Source organism: Nansenia antarctica, assembly GCF_963989245.1.
Source record: "Nansenia antarctica genome assembly, chromosome: 17".
NCBI classification, from domain to species: Eukaryota; Metazoa; Chordata; class Actinopteri; order Argentiniformes; family Microstomatidae; genus Nansenia; species Nansenia antarctica.
Window position 1 is genome coordinate 12,342,660 of NC_137687.1, and position 20,150 is coordinate 12,362,809.

Sequence of the window (20,150 nt, forward strand, 5' to 3'; positions counted from 1 at the left end):
CACCTTCCCATAACCCCCCTCTCTTCCCTTCCCTCAGAGCTGACATTACTCCAGTGTCACTCCAAATGAGCTTATGGGCAGCTTGGGGAGAGAGAAGGAGAGAAGCAGCGCTCCATATAGCCAGGATATTCATTACCCTATCCCTAACCTTTACACAAATGGCCCAGCGATTCTCCTTTGTCTTCATTTTCTCCTCTGACGGGGCTCCCCCCTCAGAACTGGCGGTTCTGATGGTATGTCATCTCTAGAGGTCCCTCAAGGTTTTAGTAACTTCCTACATTGATGGCGCAATAACACACCACTGTTGAGTTATCATAATATGAGCGTTATATACATATCACATACACATTTGCGAGTTTACATAACAGTTTCTATCTCGTTAGCCTTATAGCATAATTGCCTATGTCATATTTTGGCCAAATTGAGATATCTGCCTAAGTCTACTCTCCTAACACTGCTGATTCACTGTGCATTATTGCCAATACCATCAGCCTATCAGAATGCTTGTTACATTCCAACATCACTATGTAAGTCATCTCTTTGACAGGCATTTTTGACACTACATACAAAGATGGCTCGGCTGACCACAAGTGAAGCATGACGTAGGCAATTATGCTATGAGGCTAACGATATGCTACAGTCTTATAATTACATGTTGCCATTTGAAGGATGGCCAGCTACAGCATCTGTTGAGGTAATGCCAAGTATGGCCATACGTTTTATAGAAGTTTGACTAAAGCACTACTTTAAGTATACCGTATTAGCACTGGTCGTCCCAAACAGAAGTCCACAGGCACGTGTGACACTTTATAATAAAATAACTCTACCGTAGTGAAACCCATCATCCCTGACTTTTCCTAAATGGCTGTTTTTCTTATACATAATGGCACTGTTACAATTTGAACACGTATAAAACAACCTGGAAGCCTTTTCATGCATCTAGTCAGCTTTTTTTGATAGCCAACACCTCCAAGACTTGTCCTAAGGTGTGATGAACACCTGCTTCCAGAAGGCGTAATTGCATCTGAATAGAAGTGACACCAAGAGACACCAGTTTTTCTCTCAGCGTATATAGACATTGTTTTCAAGGAGCATCCTATGATATCTCCTGTGTGTGTATGAAGGCCACAATATGTCTGTGTGAAGGCCAATGCTGCATGTAAGGAAATAATTTCGTTTTTGGTCAATCCTTACTCAAATGAATGTTGAGTCCCATGTAGAGAGTTTTTTTTGCAAAAACACGCTTAACATTTGCAGCTTGTATGAAAGCAATGAAAAACTGTTTGGCTGAAAATGTATGTCAACAAACATGTCATGTATGTGAATTCTAGGTATGTGAACTCCAGTTTCATAGAAATGGTCCAAAACTGTAGTAGATTGACCCCATGTTGGAAAACGCTAAGAGGACTGGTTTACTTCTCATTGTCTGTTTTGCCGTGGGGACCTGTCCATTTCTGCCTTTTCAAAGGCCACGGAAAACCTAGATGTTTCACATGAAGACCTTCCCATGACGGATAATATCATTTGGACATCGACAGCGGGGTTAAACGGCACATCTCTCCAAATGCCACTGAACATTAAAAGCAGTAGAACACATTTAGCCACAGATACATTGATTGCTAGGCTTATTGAATAATCAAATTATGGAACAATTTAACCTAAACAAAATGTGTTCAATCGATAGTTAGTTTTCTCTATGGTATACGTGTTTATTGAAGCGAAAGAGTTTATGGCACTATTATCGGCCCAAAATGATGGATGCACTGGTTTTCCCCAAAAGGTCACGAGCAGGACATTTGACACTTGGACCCCAAGATTAAATGGAATACCGTCAGAAGTGTTGACGTTGAAAATGCCACTGAACACATTGGTCAGACTATGTTTAAAGCTCAACTAGGTTATTGCTCAGTGTTTAAAAAGGAACAGGTCTATTTTGACTGGCTAATATGCCCCAACTGGATTATCAGCAGACCATGGTCAATTTATTGTGGTTATATAATAACACAGCTATTAGTGTATTATTACATGGTAGGCAATTTCATGGTTGCAAGCGTACAGGGAATCAGAGTGCAGCTCAGTCTCTGGCAGATGGAAAAGTGCTTTTCACCAAACCTGTAGTAGGGAACACACCTGCGTAGGAAGCAGCCGTTATGTAAGACAGCATTGTTCTAGAGGGGTTGGGCACCCATTCATTTTTTTATGGCACACATCGTGGACTGGAACAGCATGGCCATTTGCATTTAGATTAGCATATCTCTTCATTAACTCATGGCATGCCTGGCGGAATCACAGTGCTTTGCCAGAGCTGAGCTGACCGTAACAGTTACTGCATACATGATCAATGCACCCCCCCCCCCCCTTAACCCCACGGCTAAATACGTACAAGCTGAAGCAGAGGTTTTCCTAAGCTTTATTTTGTACTTTAATTTAATTTACTTAATTTGATTCTATTTTTATTCTTTTTCCTCTAGCTATACTGGCTCACTCGAGTTACTGCACGAGTTACTGCATACTGTCATCCTGTCAGTTATCACAAGCGGGTGAAGGAAAGGAGATGGACATACGGTTCGCACTGTGTGTGCGCGTGTGCGTTTGTGTGTATGTGTGTGGTTATGCCTGTGTGTTGCACCATAGTTTGGTGAGGTGCATGCTGGGGATTGAAACGTAAAAGATAGAAAGGAAGACACACACTCTTACTCCACACTCTAAAACGCTGCCTTCTTCAGGGTTTCAATGTGCCTGTGTGTTGCCTGCTCATGCGTGTGTAATGTTGTGTCTCTTTGTGTGTGTGTGTGTGTGTGTGTGTGTGTGTGTGTGTGTGTGTGTGTGTGTGTGGGGGGGGGGGCAGTTTCTACAGTATGTGCCCTATACAACATGTTCACATTTTGGGTGCCTACATGTTCAACCATATGTGTCTCTCACATTATATTATCTGTATTCATGTGAGTGTGCATGGTCACAAAAAAAGGTGGGTGTAAATCCCAAAGCTTGAAGTACAACAGTGCCATCTAGCTTAATGTTTTTAATTAATTCAGCCTTGAGTGTGAGGCAGAGACACCACCACCAACAACAGAGGTTGACGGATATGTGCTGCTTCAAGTCCCCGATCAGCTTCAATCAAGAGTTGTTTATTTGGCACTGTATAGCGCACTGATTGTGTTCTCATCTGATGATATTCTCAAACCAGGACTTGCTGGGACAACCGCTGTTTGCGGCTCTCCTTAACCAGCGACTCAGTGGCACAAGATGGACGGCGGAGCTGCTCGCCAACTTCCTGTACAATGGCCCCCCTGAGGACCGCCCGGCAGGCTTGCCTCCCTATGACTGGCGTGACGCGTACAACTCCACCAGCCAAGTCATCCAACTCCTGAACAAGTTCATTGGGGTTTGTTATTCTCTGCCTCCTGTTCAATGCTGTACGTCTTTATGTGTGGGTGTGTGTGTGTGTGTGTGTGTGTGTGGGTGTGTGTGTGTGTGTGTGTGTGTGTGTGTGTGTGTGTGTGTGGGTGTGTGTGTGTGTGTGTGTGTGTGTGTGTGTGTGGGTGTGTGTGTGTGTGTGTGTGTGTGGGGTGGGTGTGGGTGTGTGGTGTGTGGGTGTGTGTGTGTGTGGGTGTGTGGGTGTGTGGGTGTATGGGTGGGTGTGTGTGTGTGTGTGTGTGGGTGTGTGTGTGTGGGTGTGTGTGTGTGTGTGTGTGGGGGGGGGTGGGGGTGGGTGTGGGTGTGGGTGTGTGGGTGTGGGTGTGTGTGCGTGTGCGTGTGTGCGTGTGTGTGTGTGAGTGTGTCAGGCACCATGTGCAACATAATCAATGTATCAGAGTTAGCAAAATCAATATTTTAAATCTGCGATCCCTGATGCTCTTTCCCTGTTACCTTCGATTGCAAGGGATACACCCTGCATGTGTGCATTAAACCAGATAGTATGTTCAATGTTCAAACCAGGTACATGTCCTTCCCATTTAGCTTGTTGTACATTTCTACCTCCATCAGCACAGGCCTTTGACAATGTGAATACGTAGTAATAAAGTAGTGAGGTGGTCAATTGTCAAAAGTCGGAAATTGACAACCTTGATATAAAAGCACAGCATTTGCTTTTACCACAATAATGGTAACCAAAAGTTAGAGACAGGGCTGGCCGCTGGCATAAACAGTCTATGTGGTTGTTTCGGGCCACAACCGCTAGAGGGGGCCACACTTGAGCCGTCGACGTAGGGCAAGCTACCACCTGACGATCCAAAGCTCCGCTACCACCCGTCCCTCCCTCCCCCCCTGTCGACAAAACACCAGATAGCCCAAAACTCCGCTACTGCCCCCCCCCACGCCCCACCAGTCCACGAAATCTCGCCGGCGTCTAAACGATTGCAAGGCCAGCAGTTCGAGCCCTGGCTGGCCACGTGTCGAGGTGTCCTTGAGCATGGCACTGAACCCCCTAATTGCTCCAGGGTCGCCGTCTATGGCCGACCCCTTGCCTAGAGCATAACATACCACATTCCAACAATTGACAATTGATTGCATGGCAATAAAATAATAATAATAATAATAATAATAATAATTATTATAATAATTCCAATCAGCAGTCCAACTCGCTATCCACTAGACCAGTGGTTCTCAACCCTCTCCTCGGGGCGCCCCAGCCGCACCACATATTTGATCTGTTCCACCACCAGCACACCTGATTCAACTAGTCAAGTGCAAAGCAATTATGGTTTGTACTTGATTAGTTGAATCAGGTGTGCTGGTGGTGGAACAGATCAGATATGTGGAGCGGCTGGGGCGTCCCGAGGAGAGGGTTGAGATCCACTGCACTAGACCACCACTACCCCGATACCCCCTAAGACTGCTCTCTCACTCTTATTTGATCAGTGTTGAGGTGAGAAATAGATTGTCCTGTGCCAAATTAAATGTAATCAGTACAGTGTATTAATCAAGGACTCATGTAAATATGTATTGACAAGATGAGATCATCTTCAACATCAAACATTAAAACCAGAAATCAACATATCTGATCTTGCATCCTCGAAGCAAAGCCAGGATCCACATATAGAATGAAGAGATTGTCTTGGTCTTTTTTTATCCTTGAAAATAAATTGTCGCTGGTTAAATGTTAAATTAAATGGAAAATAAGATGTGTGGGGTCTTAAAGGGGGACAAGTGGTGACTACGTTGGCTATTTCCTTAAGGAGCTCATACATTCACTCATATATTCACTTATCACTTAATCAGCCATGAGGGGGTTGGTTGGTAAAAAAAGGCACGGCTGTTCTAGTGATAAGGAGCTCATATACATTCACTTAAGTAGTAAACCTGCAATGCTTTTCCTAGCAATATTCTGGCACCTGGGGAAAAAAAACATATGATTATCGTTGCCATGAAGATCCATGCTAATCTCGTCACGCGGCTAGCGGTTTGTAACATTATGCGTGGCCTCTGCAAGCATGTCACTATGTTGTCCGCTGTAAATGTGTATTGCATAGGAGGTGGTTCTAAATTAGGGCCTAGCGGTGATGGCACTGTCAGTGGGGCAGTTCCTCAACCGTGACCTGAGTCAGGTCATTGATCCCCAGTGTTTAACATCCGTGCCTTCCCTCTCAATGAGATCCTGGCTGGTTTGGCATATAGAAGTAGTGAGTAGGGCTGACTGGCCTGTTTACTTATTTTACATTGGGAGCTTATGTTGTGTTTAGTATGTGCTCTGCCAGAGCTGATGAACTATGTAGGATGAGTGACAATTTAAATTATGTATTTCTTTGTTAGTGAACTCCATATTAGTGTCTAAACTGTCATTCATCCCACATAGTCTGTCATGGCATATAATACATACGTATATATTGGCGTGTCATAATGATGGTATTAAGAGGTGGAATAATTCAGGTAGGACTGTGTAGGACATCACTGAAGGCCTAGGTGTGAAATGCACCGCCCACCACTGATATATACACATTGCAGATATGACTATACTGCAGATGCATAGACCATGTCTTTACATGTATAAAATATATGTAATATTTCCAGAACCGTAGGTTCAAATGTAGGGTTATTGGAGGTTCACTGAACTTGGCCATTCTTCCAATTTATAACAACATATTAAATATGTTATACAGTATTTTGCTTGATCTGATACAGGTATGGTATCGCCTTCCCTGAGAGAACATAATGTAACAAGGCAGGGCTGTGAGGATGTGTGGACAGCTGTCAAGGCTGACTCCCGACCTGGATGACTACAGTAGCTATCTCATTACAGTCCAGTATAACACAGAGTGCTAACCCCACGCCTTTATCTCCCACCTGCCGGGTCTGCCTCAGATTCTGTTTGAAACATACACCATGTATCCATCATACATGTATCCATCATACATGTATCCCGGCGGTGCCACACAATGTGAAACTCTACTTTCATCCTGCCCTGTTTGTTGTTCTTATTCGTGTCGGTACCCCCAAAGATATTTCTGCCCTCCTCACCACACATCTTGAATTCTCACCATTCCTTTTGTAGATTCTGCCCATCATCTCTTTTTGATACAATATACTGGTGTAGATGTTTTGGGTCGAATGCTTTTTTTTGCAAGAATGAGTTGCCAGGATTGCACATAGAAGCTATCACATTTCTGAGCGTTATACAATTATAGAGGGTGGTTAAGGTACAGTTATGTCTTAACATTCCCTGACCTCAACAATCATTTCTTACAATATCCTCGGTAAAGTAATGCCGCAGAATCCGTAATGATGTTTACACATATGGACAGTCAGCGGGATGTACAGATGTTTACAAATCCCCTCTCCGCAGGCAGCGTAAGCTGGCAGGAATCTTCAAAAGGGATATTTGCTTCGCTAGGTGGTAGATTTGGGTGAGTGAGGGCGTATAACCAATGCTTGCAATCTCAACATCGCAGGTTGAGTCAGGTTATTTCTTTCTTTTTCTTTTTTCTGCTTTTAGTGTTTTTTGTTTGCTAATTATTGTTACTAATGCAAATGTTTGCTAATGACTTACCCTAACCACTCAGATGTAATGCCTAATACTCCTTAGCTGCTTAACTGCCACTTAGTCCTATGTGACTCAGCTGGTGCTAAGGTTGTGGGCTTGATTCCTACTGGGACCATATATACAAAAAAAATTATGCACTCACTCACTACAATGTAAGTTGCTTTGGATAAAAGTGTCAACTAAATGGCAGATATTATGTAAGCCGTTGCTAGTGTTTATTTATTTATTTTAAATATTGTTCACACTTGGAGTTCACATGGAGATCACACGTAAACAACTTTAGATAGATAGATAGATAGATAGATAGATAGATAGATAGATAGATACTTTATTGATCTCAGAGGGGAAATTCAGGTGTTATAGCAGCTCAGGCCACCAACAACAACAACAACAACAACAACAACAACAACAACAACAACAACAACAACAAGACAATGTGACAATTGAATAGTAGGAAAAAAAATGAAAAAAATAAAGATACCTTGTATACAGTAGGATTTAACATCCTCCATCCAGCCTCTGATTGACTCTGATCAGCCTGATCGACGCAGCTGGATGAGGACTTAAGTACAGTCTTATTGCAGCAGGCAGAAATGATCTCCTATAGCGCTCCTTGGTGCAGTGTGATAGCCTGTTGCTAAAGGAGCTTCTCTGCTCTGCCACAGTGTCATATAGGGGATGGGAGGGATTGTCCATGATGGCCAGGAGTTTGGTCCTGATCCTCCTATTGGCCGACTCCTCCACAGTGTCCAGGGTGACACAGAGGACAGAACCAGCTTTCCTTTTTTTTTTTGTGGGGCAGTCACACTCATATTTTTCATTTTTTAATGGTCAGATATAGTGAAGACAGACAGGAAAGTAAGGAGAAGAAGGGAGAGAGGGCATGGGCCGGATTCGGACCCATGCCGACATGGGCATAATGTGTGCACTGTAGACCGCAGTGCTAGACCACTGGACCACCCCAGGCCACAGAACCAGCTTTCCTAATAAGCTTGTTCAGCCTCTTGGTGTCATCTCCTTTGATGCTGCCCCCCAGCATACCACCATGTAAAGCACTGTGCTGGCCACCACTGACGGATAGAACATTTCTTTTTTAGAGCACTTTTTTTTCTTTCTTTTTTTACAGATTCTGGGACATTACTTTACTTTACTATTTCACGTTGGTGTTAATGCCATCTGTGAAAATAAAATGACGTAGAAATGCTAATTAATCTGGTTAGGACCACGATCTTGTGTTAGGAACTGTATTCCTACTATTTATTTACAACAGCCATGAGTTAATCATGGTTGATGTTGATTGTTGATGATTGTTTAGTACTGTCGTGGTGACATTTCTATTCATTTCAGTGTCTGGACCTGGATAAGTTTGAGGCTGTCCCAAGCGAGGGACATATGGTGGCCAGGGCTTCGGAGCTTCTCAAGGACAATAAGTACTGGGCTGGTATCGTTTTTCAAGACCTCGAACCCGATGCCAGCCTTCCCCCTCCTTACGTCAAGTATAAAATCCGCATGGACATCGATGAAGCGGAGCGTACAAATAAACTAAAGGAGAGGTATGCCCAGAACACAACCTGCTTGCACTCGACATAATGAATGGTCAAATGTAATAATAACTTGACTTGATAAGCCATTACAAATCCATATGTATGCATTAAAATCGTATAAATGGTTATTATCAATAATTCATAGGAATATGAATAAATGCTGCTCTGCTTACTCAAGAGAGTGAACCGTACTTATGAACAGTTTATTAATAGCTATACCATAAAAAGGTTAAGTGTTCCCCTACTAATAACCCCCATGAATACCTTTCCGTCTCACTGCCCAATTCCATAGCGGCACTTCTCCTCACCATTGCTTCTCCCCTTTCCACCCGCCTCCTACTCACTGGTGACTTAAACACCAACGTCGACCGACCCAACTCCATCCTCACATCTGACTTCCTCTCTCTCCTTGCCTGTTTCCACCTCTCCCAGCACATCAACTTCCCCACCCATGTAAAAGGCCACACACTCGACCTTGCCTGCTCTGCCTTCCTACCCATATCCAACCCCCACCCTCTTCCATTCCCACTCTCTGACCACTACTGCATCCTCTTCTCTTCCCCCCCTGCCCCCACCGCACCACCCCAACGAACGCACCATCTCTTTCCCGTAACATCGAATCTGTCGACCCACTCACTCTGTCTCAGTCCATATCCTCTGCCCTCCCCCCTGACTCCACCCCCATCCAACCCGGATGACTATGCCACCATGCTCAACTCCATTCTCTCTGACTCCCTTGACTCACTGGCCCCCTTGAAAACCACCACTGTCTCTTTCACTACCTCCTCCCCCTGGTACACTCCATGTTCACCACCATGAACTCCATGGTCACCACCATGAACTCCATGTTCACCACCATGAAACAGACCGGCCGTCAACTGGAACGACTCTACAAAAAACCCCACCTCACTGTCCAATCTCCGAAATATTGGCAAAATCTGACACTGCCTCTTCCCCCCCTGCTACTGAATCCCTCATCCACGCCTTCATCTCCTCCCGCCTTGTCTACTGCAACTCCCTACTCTCCAGCCTCACCTCCCGCTCCCTCCACAGACTCCAGATGGCTCAAAACTCAGCCGCCCGCCTGCTCTCAAACACCCGGTCCCGCAACCACATCACTCTCTCCACTGGCTCCCGATTAAAGAATCAACAAAGCATCAATAAAGCATCAACTTCAAACGTGGGTTAACTACTCCTCCTCACCTACAAAGCCCTCCATAGCCTGGCCCCCCCATACCTGACTGACCTCCTCCACACCTACAAAGCCCTCCATAGCCTGGCCCCCCCATACCTGACTGACCTCCTCCTCACCTACAAAGCCCTCCATAGCCTGGGCCCCCCCATACCTGACTGACCTCCTTCTCCCCCATCACCCTACCCGTACCCTCCGATCCTTATCCTCTATTCCCCTCACTGTTCCACCCTCTAAACTCAAAGGCTTTGGAGACCGTGCTTTCTCACGAGCTGCACCCCGACTCTGGAGCTCTCTCCCCCAGCCACTCAGAGACACATTTTTTCCCCTCCCTTCTCTTCTGTCTGGCTCCTGTCCCTCCCACACACTCCCTCCCTCCCCCACTGTTTCCACTCACCCACCATTGCTGCGTTAATTGTTTCCTGTACCCTGTTGCTTGTTGTTTCCGTGTTTTGTGGACCCACACTGTCAGCGTCTTTGGGTCCCTGAAAAGCACTTAATACATTTAAAAAAAGAAAAAGAATAATAATAATTATTATTATTATTAATAAGTAATGAATGGACGTCGTATCTGGGGGCGGTGGTAGCCTGAATCTAATATTTACACTTGATATAGTACTGTACTGCTTAGTAGATATAACGTGAATACCAGACAACTGAAGAAGACATTTTGTTGTAGAAAGGGTATCTTTCCCCGTCTCTGGACATTCATGTCAGTTGTGGGACAACTCCCCCCCCCCCCCCCCCCCCCTAACCCCCGCTGTCTTTTAGACACTGACTGTGATGTGTGTCCTTTTAATAAGATCATGGTCTCCTGGGGCTCGGGACAACTCCTTTAACGACCTGCGCTATATATGGGGAGGGTTCGCCTATCTCCAGGACATGATGGACAGCGGCATTATACGCACACACACAGCCAAGACCCAACCCCTTGGCGTATTTGCCCAGCAAATGCCGTATCCCTGCTACGTGGATGATGGGTGAGTACAAAAGCTTTTATCTGTCTGCTTCCTGATTAGGGGAGGAAGGAGACATTACTGCAATAAAAATCTCCTCACTCTGGGAGTTGCCACTCACTGCGACCACGGGGCTTGAGTAATGGTCTTATCAGTCACTTAGCCCTCACAGATTTCCCCGTGGAAATCTCTTTCTTCTTTCTTTGTCTATGGTGGCTATACTGGTGTCTGGTTTTCACCATGGGATGACAAAGAGAGCGAAGAGAGGAGAAAAACAACTTGAGTTGATATAAAAAGTCAAACAAAGTTTAATACCCTTTAGGAGTTGAAATATAAATTGTGGCAAAGATGGAGGGAAAAAAAGTTGGAGCTATCAATTTAGTCCAACTTACAGGACAATTCCCGGGCATCAAATCCTTTAATGGATGATGGATCTTCAATTATTTAGCGTACAGCCCTTACTCCCTTCCTTTGATTCAATATTACCCTTCCTACTCAGTAAAAATGCACAGAGCACAATTCTGTCATGTGAGAGATTGATAGGGAACATCCCATTCTTTGTGACTCAGGTATGCTGTACAGTTTTTATATCACATTAAATAGCCATCTTTTCGCCAAGGGAGAGAGAAAGTGCATTCTAGCTCTCGATCGTGGATGGCTTAGATTTCCTCTGAGTCGAGAAAATGACTCCCATCTACATGGTTTTATCACCTCCATTAATAAACTCAAAGCTTAGTGATGTCATCGGGGGGGCCGATAATTACACGGGAGATCTGACTACAACAACGCAATACAATGTTTCAGGAGATGGATACCGATATGTTCCCCCATCGGAAATCACTGTGTCCTAAAGATCTTCTACTTAATTAAAAAAATTAAAACAAATCTGGAAAACAGCACCAGATTAAATTGCATAGATAGCAATGTTCAAGGGAGTGTTAAACCAATATGTTATAGGAGGATAGGGGAGATCGGGGACACATGTAAAAGGGGTCAGTTGTAACACCCTGACATTTCAATCAGAAACGAGTTAGGGATGAAACTCACTCAGTACATGCACAGCTGTGTGTATTCCCTGCATGAACAGATTTATTGAAATATGTCACCAACTACAGGTTTTATTGGGAAAAAGAGTTTTTCCAAGGGATAAATGCTACCTATTGTAAGTAGTACTGTAGTAGTACTTTTTCTTCTGCTGTTTTAAGGTTAATGTCTATTGGCTACAAATTGACATGATTGATATGTGTCAGAATTGTTGCCAGCTAGCTAGCACATACAGTTTGTCATGCTAGGGTTGGGGGAGAATGTACCACAGTGTTACAATTACCTGGGGATAGATAGATAGATAGATAGATAGATAGATAGATAGATAGATAGATAGATAGATAGATAGATAGATAGATAGATAGATAGATAGATAGATAGATTATTACACAGATACACAGTGTTAAGTCCTGGGCACATGGAGTTACTTGCAAAAAAAGTATCCGGTCTGTCATTAATGAGGCTAAGGTCTGTCATTAATGAGGCTAAGGTCTGCCATACATGAGGCTAAGGTCTGCCGTACATGAGGCTAAGGTCTGCCATACATGAGGCTAAGCAGTAATACGCTGAGTAATGACTTGTTGATGCAGCATTGTTGGTGGCAGCACCTTTTAGCATGAAGTTTGTTCTTTAGAATTGCAGTCAATATGGTCGATATGGCCTTGGACATACTTTATGGATCAAGACAACATCAGCCCTTGATGGCAAACACATGTGCAGAGTTAGTAATGTCTTTATTGATTTTGTTCCAACATTTGTGAACTAGTTTTCCAAGAGAACCTTATCTCTCCTTCACCAATAGTCAGCTTGTTGTTTTAAGATATACTAGACATGCTGTAGCTGTTTATACGCAAATCACGTTTGGAGGAATTGACTCAGCAAAAAAGACACATTACAAAATGACATGACAATAATGAATGCTGAATTAACTGTTTGGCAAGTGGTATACAGATTTGGAAAGGGTTGGGATCAATTCAGTGGAAAGTCAGTCCACAGAAGTGTAAAAGTCTTTAAATCCTTCATTCAAGGATTTCTTCAGTTCATCTGTTTGATCTCTTGGTCAAATTGAAAGTAGCATTCTCCAACAAACATTTTCAAATGATATTATGACACATTTATAGACACTACTGCAGGTTCCTTATCGGCTGTGCTTTTCTGTATTTCTGAGAATGGTCTTTCCACCTCCCTCATGGCACACTGGAAAGTCAACCATCCATTTCCTGTTCATTAATTCCTGCTGAATGTTGCAAAATGAATCAAAGTGGAGCTTTTTTCAAAATGCCCTTCCTGCCCTTTTCCCCTCTCTCTGAAACAAAGAATTAATAATCACATAAGATAAATGAGAACCATAAACCACTGCAATACCCTCGGTCCCTCTACCATTTACTCTTTCGGCCTGGCTAGCCATTTGGGCATTTCCTTCAATTATTAATACTTGAAAACTGTTATTTCACACATAAATAATTGAGAGTGGAGTTGCAAAAAGGAAGATGCACTAAGATGCAGGGAAGCGTGATAGAAAAAGACCTTTAAGGTAACTATTTTGTAAATGTGTCAATTATTGTGTCAGTGGCATCCAGAGGCGGGAATAGCAATTCATGTAATTTGCTGTAATCATTTTTCATTCTGACTTAAAAAATAATCTAAAAAGCAAATAATGTCAGATGTTCCTATATCTTATTAACACTAGTATCAATATGTACTTCACCTAGGGAAGGCAAAGCACATAATAGGATGAATGAAACATCTTTGACAAAAAGGTGTGTAAAATATAGGCATGTACCTCATAGCATTATGTTATATAATTATTATGTTCTGGGAGATAGTATTATAGTATTACATACAGCGATAGTATTATCTGGCTATACCAGCGTTTGACCACCTGTGTTCAAGATTATGTAAGATACGTAAAGAAAAGTAAGATACTGTACTTTGTGTAAGACTGAATTGGCGGTTAGGTAGTATTAGGCATTAACTTTGACTGTTTAATATAGAAACTATTAGCATAAGGAACAACAATTAGCAATAATAATAAAAAAAGACAAAATATTGTCCCAAGTGTGATTCTAACCAGCAACGTTCGCTTTACAAGTGGCAGGTTTTAGGCCCACATACTGTACATGGTAAGATGCAAACTGTTACATCATTGACAGCTTCTGTGCGGCCTCAAACACATCGTTATATCAGAGCATCTCTTGTGTATTACTCCATATCAATAGTTAGACATAATTATCAGAGCCTAATGTTAACATAATAAATGGACTTTGAAACGATTGTGATACTGTACATTTGATTTGAAAGCATCAGCTACTGTTCCTGGGGTCCACACAAAACATATAACAAAGAAGAACATCACATACATAACAGCAAATAACAAAAATACAAATCATATAAAAGTCAGCAATGCTCGCAGCCTTAGTTTTTAGCGAGCGTTGCAAAAACACATAACAAAGAAGAACCATCCACAAACAACAATAAATAACATAAATAAAATGTAAATACTTAGATAGGATTTAATGTGTATGATGTGTTGCTTCCCTAGATGTGTTTTAGTAGTGCCTGACCAGACCACCGGGCAGTAATCTAATTGTGATAATACTGAAAGTCAAAGTCTGGAGGACATGTTTGGTTAGATGTGGTGTTAGAAAAGAAAAAAGTGTCTTGACTACAGATGTGTTTCTCCCCATCTTTTGCATAAGTGAATCTATGTCTTGACCATGTTAGTTTACAATCTAAAGTTACACCAAGAAGCTTTGTTTCCTATACTTGCTCAATAGCAACATCATTATGAATGAATGAATGGTCTTTATTGTCAGTAATACAGTACAGGTACCATACAACGACATTTAGGAGGGGGGGGCTCCCCTGGTGCTAGGAGTTTTTTTACTAAAAGCAAGAAGGGAAAAGAGCTGGTTTACATAAATAAAGGCTATATACACTATCCACTATACTATACTACTATACTATACAAATAAAACACTGTGCTGTACTCTATGCTATAAATATCCTAACATTTCCTATCTCTGAACCTTATGTACATTACCAGATTCAGCTGTGGTTTATAGCTTAATTAGTGCTTTGAACCAATTACAATGCTCTTAGTCTTATATATGTTCAAAACAAGTAATATGCAGACATGTCGAGTGTTGAATCAGCTTCATACATAGACACACAGGCTTTTTCACAAGCAAGTGGGAGATCATTTGTAAAAACTGAGAAGAGCAGCGGTCCCAGTGAAGAGCCCTGTGGAACCCCACACTGTGTCTTGTCTTGTCAATGTCTTGCTTTTCAGAGGCTTATGTTAAAGAGAACCTACTGTGTTCTATTAGTCAGGCAGCTTTCTATCCATGCCAAGGCAGATGGAGTAAAGCCATAACACTTGAGTTTCCTTAATAGCTTATTATGATCAATGGCATCAAAAGCACTGACGTCTAGTAGAACTGCTCCTGCAATATCCTGTTGATCTTTTAGCCAATCATCTGTCATTTGAGTGAGTACTGTGCAAGTTGAGTGCCCTTTCCTATAAGCATGCCGGTAGTTGCTTGTTAAATTGATCATAAAGAAATAGCATTGTATCTGGCCAAATACAATTTCTTTCCAACAGTTTGCTTATAACAGGTAACAAGCTGATTGGTCTGCTGTTAGAGCTAGAAAAGGCTGCACACACATTTTTTGGTAGAGGGATTACCATAGCCTCTTTCCAGATGTGTGGACACATTATTACATTCAAGACTAAGATTAAAGATGTGGCATATGGGAGTGGCAATGTGGTCCGCTACCATCCTCAATAGCTTTCCATCCAGGTTGTCAATACCAGGTGGTTTCTCATTATTGATAGATAATAGTATTTTTTTCACTTCTTCTGAAGTCACTTTACAGAATTCAAAAGAGTTCTTCTCTTTCATTGTGTTGTCTAGTATACAAGTGTACGATGGCTGACAGTGTGGAGTTGGCATTTCCTGTCTGAGTTGACATCATTTGTCAATAAAGTGATTGTTGAAATAAATGGCCATTTCTATTGGTTGATGGAGTTGAGTAGAGATAGTTGTTGTTGTTGTGATCGATAAACTGTTGTATAGTATATCGAGTGGGTACTTTAAAACTTCAAGTTGGTGTTATGAAAAAAAACCTGAATACTAGATATTGTTGACACAATAAGTTTCACTTTTTGACCCCTTCTACCCCCCTAACCCTTCCTCAGTGGGACATCTGCTTGAAATGAGGCAAGAAAATCTAAACATAAGTACAACATTCTCTGAAGTTGTTTTCGTACTGTACACATGATTTTCTAAGACTGACTCCCCTCTCCTGACTCCCCTAAATTAGGTCATGGCAGTCGATGTTACTCAAGCCCTGTAACATGTACCTCGTAGGAGTTGTATTACTTAAGCAACCTCGATCGATTGAAGATGTATTATTCAAGAGCATCTGGTGGCAAGGTTGTCAGTGTCAAACGTGGTGTGCATGACTGATCTCCCTGAGTGTGACGAGTTAATAACTGGCTCTGAATTTTTGCCATTAAAAGGAGTTTACGAATCAGTGCTTGATAATAAAGGGATTAATATTAATATATAATGCAATCGTTACCTGAGGCATGGTCATGATGTAAAAATAGCTTGAACCAGAACTATTAGAGAAAGTGTTGACATGATGTATTTTGAACATCTATTTTTATGGATAATTCCTTCCACAAGTTAAAATTAATATCATAACTTTTTCCTCACATCTACAGTATGATGGTTTAGTATTTTGTGCTCCTAAAATCGGATCCCCCTCTAGTGACTCGCAAAAGCTTCCTGTGAAAGTGATACGTCCCACGAGAGAACAGGAAGTGACATGGATGACAGGTCTCTCCCATTCATGCTCTCGCATAACTGTGGTTCCTCTCAGACGACGGGTGTATGGGCTTCATCTGTGTGTTTGTGCATGGTACAGTTGCAGTCAGAGGTTTACATACAGTACACAGTAGCCGAATACATTACAGATTCTGGCTCAGTTTTTCACAAATCCTGACATTTAATTCTAGACACATTCTATGTCTTAGGTTAATTAGGATCACAGCTTTATTTTAAGAATGTAAAATGTCAGAATAATAGTAGAGAGAATGATTTATTTTCTTCTTTTATTTCTTTCATCACATTCCCAGTGGGTCAGAAGTTTACATACACTTAGTTGTAACAGTGTGTGAGTGTGTTGCGGACCCAGGTGCAGTGCAGGACAAAGTGACGACAGTGCGCAGCGGTTGGCACAACTAACCTATCACGAAAAGTCACAGGACGAAACCCCTCGTCCTGTGCTAAAGCAAGACAGACTCCCTCAAGACAGTCATTACCATCATGACTCCCTCTCTGTGTTAGCATTTGTGCGTTCACCACACTGACACTGGTAGCCTTCCACAGTAAGCTTCCTACAAAAAAGTTGGTGGAATTTTGGCCCATTCCTCCTGACAGAACTTGTGTAACTGAGTCAGGTTTGTATAGGCCTCCTTGCTCACACATGCTTTTTCACTTCTGCCCACACATTTTCTATAGGAGGTCAGGGCTTTGGCCACTTCAATTCTTTGACTTTAGCCATTTTGCCACAATTTTGGAAGTATGCTTGGGGTCATTGTCCATCTGGAAGACCCATTTGCGACCAAGCTTTAACTTCCTGGCTGTCCTGCATCGCATGTCTTGAGATGCTGCTTCAATATATAAACATAATTTTCCTTCCTCATGATGCTGTATACTCAACTGTATCTGGGCTAAGGTGTCCTAGTGGCAGCATTACACTAGTAATACACTATACACTAGTCCATTAAAAAAAAACTGGCAGTAAATGGACTGTACTTATGGATGGCAAGCTACCATGCAAGTGCCGGCACGCACATTGGACACCTCATCACGTGGACAGGAGGAGCCAGGGATCGAACCGCCGACCTTGCGATCATTAGATGCCGGCTCTACCTCCTGAGCCACAGCCGCCCCCTGCCCCGTTAAAGTGTCAGTGGTTACAAACTTATGTGAAAATGCAGACAATACAATTATACAATTATGTATAATTGCAGGAGGCAAAGTTGATCATAATAGTTTTGTAATAATTGATGTCCGTAAATTGTTTAAGATTGTCTCAATCACAATTTCAGTGAGGGCTTATGAAAGGCACTCATCTGGTAAATAGACTCTTGCCCTGGCAGACTGCTCTTCTTTGTAATTAATATGATTAATAAGTTAGCCTGTAATGTAATATAGACACTTAAAAGTGTTTTTACCATCCATGGGGAACCATTACCAGTGTTGCCTTGCTCAGGTCTGCCTCCACTTGCTCAGCTTGATAGAGGGAAATTAGTACTGAAAAAAACCTGTCTGATATTATGCCTCTCATGAAAATGGTTCTCTTTGTCCAGGGCAAAATACCAATTAAATGAAGTAGGTTTTTGCGCAGGCCGTTTTCAATTGGCAGAGTTTCATAAGTCACATAACAAATCACTTCCCCAAAAGTTAGCAGAGAAATTAGCTCAATGTAAATGTACTGGAAATGTACTTGGATGGGTTCTTCATGTTTAATGGCTTGAATATGGGCTACCCTTCCGCAGATGACTGCATACTCTCTTTGTGTCTTGTCTATCTAACTGTGATGAACTGTTCTTTGCTGACATTTTATGGACTGTATTTAGGTCAGTAAGCATAATTGATAAGAGGAATCCATACTTTGTCAAATATTGAGTCCATTTGATATATCTTTGTTGCAGTCTTATAGAGCAAAGACAGCACTTTGTTGTATTGGAGCTGTACAAGTTATTGACATGGCATTTTGGTGGCATTATGAAGCGTGTTTAATATAATCTTATTGTATTGTAACAACATCAAATCATACATCATCCTGGGCATGATGTGCAATGCTAAACGGGTACATTGAGCTGATGCACCAAGTTTATGAAGGTTAGCACAGTGTAAAATTCCACTATGATAGAGTTGGATCTATAAAAGTGTTGGACCCCTGATTAAAAACCCTGAGAGTGTGCCTATCTGTATGGATCATCCATTGCAATGATGACATTCACTATATTAATAGTTCAGACATGATCCTAATCTATGGAGCCAGGAATACATACTTATATGTTATATGTTCTCTCTGTCCAGTCCATCACATTCCATGAACTGTAAGAGTAGGAGATTAGCGAAACAACAGGTAATTAGGCCCTTTTAACCTTCCCATAAATCATGCATTGATGTTAATGGAGGATTTACACACATGCTGTATTTTGAATTACGTGCAGAGATATTACGGTAGGGTTCAGCCTCATGCTCCATCCTTTGACATAGAATAAGGGACAATTCTTCTATTCTGGTATGAATAGAATAATAATAATCTACACATGCTATGTATTGACACAATGAGAGGTCTAAAACAGATCATCAATAAATAAAGCATTCGCTAGTACCCATCTGGTTGCGTTGCCGCCTCCTCCTCCTTATCAAAGCCTGGCTTGTCGATATCCGAGCTTGCTGTGTCCTGACCTCTTCGATTGCCTCCTTCTGCAAACCAGCTTCATGCAGAATATTGGAGGCATCCTGCCCATGTTCCTGGTGCTGGCGTTCATGTACACCGTCTGCATGACCATCAAGGGCCTGGTCCTGGAGAAGGAGCTGAGGCTTAAGGAGGTCCTCCGGAGTGTGGGAGTTGAGAACGGGGCTCTTTGGTTTGCCTGGTTCACTGAGAACTTTGTCCTGCTCACTGTCCCATGTGCACTAATCAGTGTCATGGTTAAGGTCAGTAGTGAGAATGAAGAATCGAAACTGGCAAGATATCAAACTGCAGAGCATAACATCACAAACTGACATACAATTTGTTATTTCAACTGGTGTGGTTTCACAGGTTTGTCACCAGTAACATAGGTTTTTCATGAGCTGAAGCTGATACAGTATAGATATGTAGTATATATATATATATATATATATATATATATATATATATATATATATATATATATACAGTCATGTGAAAAAGATAGGACACCCCATGAAAACCTTTGTCTTTTTCAATATATTTAAACATATGGACATGTTATCTTCATTTTAACAATAGCGAGAGATAGGGAGGTAATATAACTAAACAGATACAACTGAAAAGAAATATTTTCAAAATGATTTGTAAAATGTAATTAGAAATGCAATCTTCTTGTGAGAAAAAGGTTAGGACACCCCCCACATGTATTACTACTCAAAATGCCTAAAATGATAATCAAGTGCACCACATCAGGTGCAAATGATTAGAACATTGTTAGAGAGGATTTTGGAGGAGCTGGGCTGGGCTGAACTTCCTATGACGACCTGACCTGACCTGGCCATGTTGGTAGTTGTTTTCAATGTTCTCCGCGGAGAGTGGAATGGATTTTTTTTCTTCTGAAGGCCTCAGAGAGCTCTTTTGTTGTCACCATGGTGATAACACTCACT

At 42.0% G+C, this 20,150-nt stretch overlaps 1 protein-coding gene across 2 annotated transcripts in view; it reads left to right on the forward strand.

Annotated features, from left to right (window-relative positions):
• LOC308172700 (phospholipid-transporting ATPase ABCA1) overlaps positions 1-20,150 on the forward strand; it is a 172,311-nt gene that overhangs the window by 34,075 nt on the left and 118,086 nt on the right. For both annotated transcript variants that reach the window (XM_080547635.1, XM_080547636.1), the window contains exons 12-15: positions 3,188-3,385; positions 8,327-8,532; positions 10,519-10,695; positions 19,244-19,466. In XM_080547635.1, the coding sequence (XP_080403761.1) occupies positions 3,188-3,385; positions 8,327-8,532; positions 10,519-10,695; positions 19,244-19,466 (804 nt within the window). The remainder of the gene's footprint in view (positions 1-3,187; positions 3,386-8,326; positions 8,533-10,518; positions 10,696-19,243; positions 19,467-20,150) is intronic.